Below are 4,661 nucleotides of genomic sequence, written 5' to 3'. Positions count from 1 at the left end.
CCCTACCCGTGTTCCTGCATCCGAGTTTTTAAGCTGGGGGGAATGCAGACCCCTGCTGGCCGGTGTGTGCCATCGGATTCCCATTACGGAAATAGCCGCGGCGAACCACCTCCCCTACCCGTGTCCCTGCATCCGGGTTTTTAAGCTGTGAGGAATGCAGACCCCTGCTGGCCGACGTGTGTCACCGGATTCTCGCAAACGAGAAGAGCCGCGACTATCCGTCTCCCCTACCCGGCTAGGGTCTGCTATACCTGAAAAAATAAGGTACACCCAGGATGTGCCACGGGGAGGCTCCTAAATACGATTTACGTCCCATTTTTTTTAGTTCTTTTATTTTATTGTTTTTTTTTGTTTTTAAAATTTCTTTGTGGTTTTTTTTGGTTTTCTTTTTATTTTTTATAATTTAAAAGAAATGAACATGAAACATGAAAATGAACAGAGAAACATTCCTACTTTTTAAATGTTAAACATCTTTAGTGTAGATTTCGAAGCATGGAACTACGCATAATCCCACATCACAGTCCTGACAAAAATAAAGTGTCTCTTTTCTCACTTTTTTGCCGTTAATTAAGAACTCAACTTGATATTTACTAATAAAACTGATAAATATGAAAATGGGAAGTCAGGGACTAAAAAACCCTTGAATATAATTTTTTATTAAAATTCACTCATTTCTTAATTTTTATGTCCGCCGTATTGGATCCGCCATTCTGAATTTTGAAATTCTCACTTTACATTCGTAATCAGCGACCACGAAAACCCCCAGATACCAATTTGCAGGAAAATTCAATAGTTTTATCAAATTTCAGCCATATTGGATCCACCATCTTGAATTTTTGAAAATCGACTTCAAAATCGTAATCAGCGACCCCGAAAACCCCTAGATACCAATTTACAGGAAAATTTACAGGAATTTCCATTGACAATGTCAACTTGACCTTGAACTGACCTTCAAGGGCATGGTCAAGGTCATGATCAAAGTCACAGCTGGACGTAAAATTTTTCGCTGTTTCCATTCCTGTGTTCAAAAAAATGTGTTCCTATTTAAAAAAGTAAATTTGACCTTGAAATGACATTCAAGGTCACGGTCAAGGTCAAATCTCAGGTCACGATTGAATAGCTAGGAAAAAAACCTAAGACTTTTGTCTGAAACTTTTTTCTCCAAAGTGCATTCCTCCACAGTTATTTGGCCGTTTCCATACTTTTGGATCACCTTGTATGTATCTATATATATTGTTATGCCCGAATCGTGTCGCCCGTTACGCCTGAGAAGAGTCGTCGCCCGTTGCACGTTCCTGAAGAACGAAGAGCGCGTTACTTGGCGACGAGCGCGGAGTTGTTGTTAAACAACTCGGAAGAGAGTCTCCGTCACGAACGGACGCGTTTCTCTCTACGCGAGATATTTATCTGGTTATTACGATTAACTGTATCACGCTGTAGTCCTGTGATTGTGAATAAACATCCGTTTACTTTTGTACTCACGAGTGAGTCATTTCGGCGAATCGGAAGTGCGGATCTCGTGAAACGGACGTAACATACTAGACATATGTAAACATACTAGACGCACGGACGGACGTAACAATATATATATTATTATATATATATAATATATACACATAATGATACATTCTAGCAAAATTTAATGAAAATATATAATATTGAAATAATAGATTAATACGGTAAGCATCGAAACATAGTCTATGAAGTAGTTTACAATTTTTGATATTCGATATACTTTAATATTTTATTTTATAATAAAATGTACTTCTACAGGAGTGTCTACAATATACAAATATAATTCAGTTGTACTCACGGGGACATAAATGCCTACCCATCAAAAACACGTATCTTCAATATGTTCCGATACTAGATGGGTAGGCATTTATATGTCCGTGTGTACAGTTTTAAAAAATAATTGAATAACATGATGTATATAAATAACAAAATTAATTGAAATTTAAAATTTCTGTTTGTAATATAATGGTTATTTTTTATATTTGGTAATATGTTCCCAAGGAAATAGCAATCCTGGTGGTGTATGCATGGTCAAGTTTCTCTTTTGAAAGAATAAGACAAAAAATTGCCAGTTAATGTAAATAACATAGCAAGTTATAAAAAAACACATACATATCACTTAACTTACAAAAACATTTTATTCTCAAACATAAAATATAAAAAAATTTTCATTCTTTGTCGTACAATATCAAAATGTAAATATTTGAAATATAAGAAATAAATGCATGAAATAACGTGAATAGAAGATTAATGTATGAAATACATGAACAATGTAATGCATAAAATAAAACAATACATATCTTAACTATCAGTCAGTTTCAAATACAAGAAATAAATACATTTAATAACGTGAGCAGAAAATTAATGTATAAAAAGTGATAAACAATAGAGTAATGCATAAAATAGAACAATACATATCTTAACTATCAGTCAGTTTCAAATACAAGAAATAAATACATTTAATAATGTGAGCAGAAGATTAATGTATAAAAAGTGATAAACAATAGAGTAATGCATAAAATAGAACAATACATATCTTAACTATCAGTCAATAACACCTTACGATGTATGGAATTTTTGCAATGTACCTATTAATTGACATTATAATGCATGGCCATTGTTTTGCTACTAAATTCTTTCTGCTTTTTTTGGGTAATTTTCTTTCGCGTTATTTTCAATTTAAAAATAACAAATCGACTCATGATTTTTCGTTTTAAATTATGGCAATCTGGTATTGTGTAAGGCAAAGCTTCAAATTTTTCAGTTAAATACTTTTTCAAATCAATGTTGCGTCTAAATAAATCCGTTTTTTCATAAGCTTTAAACATTTCTTCCATTTGTCTAAAAAATTCAAACGTTGACTCATTTACAAAAAATAAAGTTTCTTTATTGTAACACCGTAACGCCGTTAATCTGTTATAGTGAGCAAAATAAGATTTTTTATTTCCAACACATAAGAAACAGCGATTGCAAGTTTTCTGCATTTTCATAATACTGGTAAGAATATATCCAACAAGATGGTGTAAAATATTCAATTGTTCTTTGTTCATGGTATCTTTTGTCTGTATAACGTACTCCTCAACTGATTCATCATCGATTTTGTCCGATACATTTTTTTTTAATCGTTTGATGGTTGTTAAAAAATCGGATAAAAACTCACGATCATCGCAGTTGTAATTACTAGTAGATACGTTTCTCATATACTGAGATATTTGTTGTTAACTTTAAGTTATTTTTAAATTGGAGAGCATTTAGAACACAATGTTTACTACGCAGAACGGAAAAGAGATTTTCAACGCAGTTCTGCGTAAATCTGCCACCTAGTACTTAATCGTAATGTTTTTCCGTTAATAAGTATTCAGTCACATCTATTAATGATTGAGTAGTTAAAATCATTCCTTTTTGAAATGGCTTCCAATAGCCTGTAACCGAAACTGAGTTGTCTGATTAAATTTATAAATTCCCTTAGAAAATTGATAGTTTCATTATATTTATCCAAATTGTGTCGACTAAGAGCAAGTATACTATTCCGTGTACTAACAATATCAAACCATTTACAAATTTGTTTCACCAGCCACGAAGTTGTCAGATATTCAGGTTTCGATTCCTCAGTTGCCAAAAATTGTAAGGAAGTATAAACTGCGTGACTCAGAACGTGACAGGAACTTTTAACCCTCATTTTTAGAAAATGTTTCGATCTGTCGAGGTATTTTGGTAACAATTTCGGTGCCAAATGTAATGAAGCGTTTTTTTCACGGTCTGATAATTCAGTGAAATATGCTGGCAGTGCTGTATTCGTTGGTAAATTATATTTTCTACATAATATTTAGGAATCGTTATGTACTTATGATTAAGCATTCCTTCCTTAAAGTTTTTTAGCGCGTGTGAGCTATCGTGAAAAAAAAATAGATTCCGAGTTTCATCATTCGGATGTACACATTTATTTTTTTTCAAAATGACGTGAGACATTGATGTTAAATTCTCTCCACATGCCTTGATTGGCTGAACCCATATCAGAAACAATCCCATGAACATGCAATCCTATTTTTTCTGCTTCCTGAATAATTTCCAGAATTATATCTTTATACACGGAACCGTTTGTTTTAGCTGTAAAATAATATGCCAAGTTTGTTTCCACCTGTGCCCTATGCTTGCTAGCATGAAAACTAAGGCATGCGTCGCAATGTCGTTATTATTATGTCTGGGTAAAGTTACGTGCCCTACATATGTATTAATGGATATGTCCAAAACAGTACCTGCTGATATACTTATTTCGTCAAGCACAAGTAAACAATCCCTATCTCTATCGTTTTTCAATTGCGAAACTTTAATGTTTAAAAAATCGAAAACTTCATGCAAAATTCCGCTCTGAAATGTTAAATTTTCGAGTTTTTGATTGAGGGTTCGCAATGAAGGAAGAAGAAAACCATGCTTTAGTAGTTCTTTGTAGCCAGATAACCCGTATGCAAACTTTAATTGATAAGCTTTAACTAAAGTAGAATCACTCCATTTTGGCATTCTTTTATATCCACAACCCAACTTTTTCATTTGGTCAACATTCAATAGATTTTTTAATGCATTAACTGAAAAAAAATATAGTCAATTTTAATAAATATTTAGTTGAATACTGCCAACTAAATATTTAT

General features: G+C 32.9%; 1 protein-coding gene across 1 annotated transcript in view; it reads right to left on the bottom strand.

Moving 5' to 3' along the window:
• Positions 1-743: 743 nt before the first annotated feature.
• The window catches only part of LOC108764774 (uncharacterized), a 5,172-nt gene continuing 1,254 nt past the window's right edge, over positions 744-4,661 (bottom strand). Inside the window, exon 4 of the mRNA XM_018513151.1 lies at positions 744-1,018. Within this exon, the coding sequence (XP_018368653.1) occupies positions 744-1,018 (275 nt within the window). The remainder of the gene's footprint in view (positions 1,019-4,661) is intronic.

Source organism: Trachymyrmex cornetzi, unplaced genomic scaffold, assembly GCF_001594075.2.
Source record: "Trachymyrmex cornetzi isolate Tcor2-1 unplaced genomic scaffold, Tcor1.1 scaffold450, whole genome shotgun sequence".
NCBI lineage: Eukaryota > Metazoa > Arthropoda > Insecta > Hymenoptera > Formicidae > Trachymyrmex > Trachymyrmex cornetzi.
This window is presented reverse-complemented; position numbering and strand designations above follow the sequence as displayed.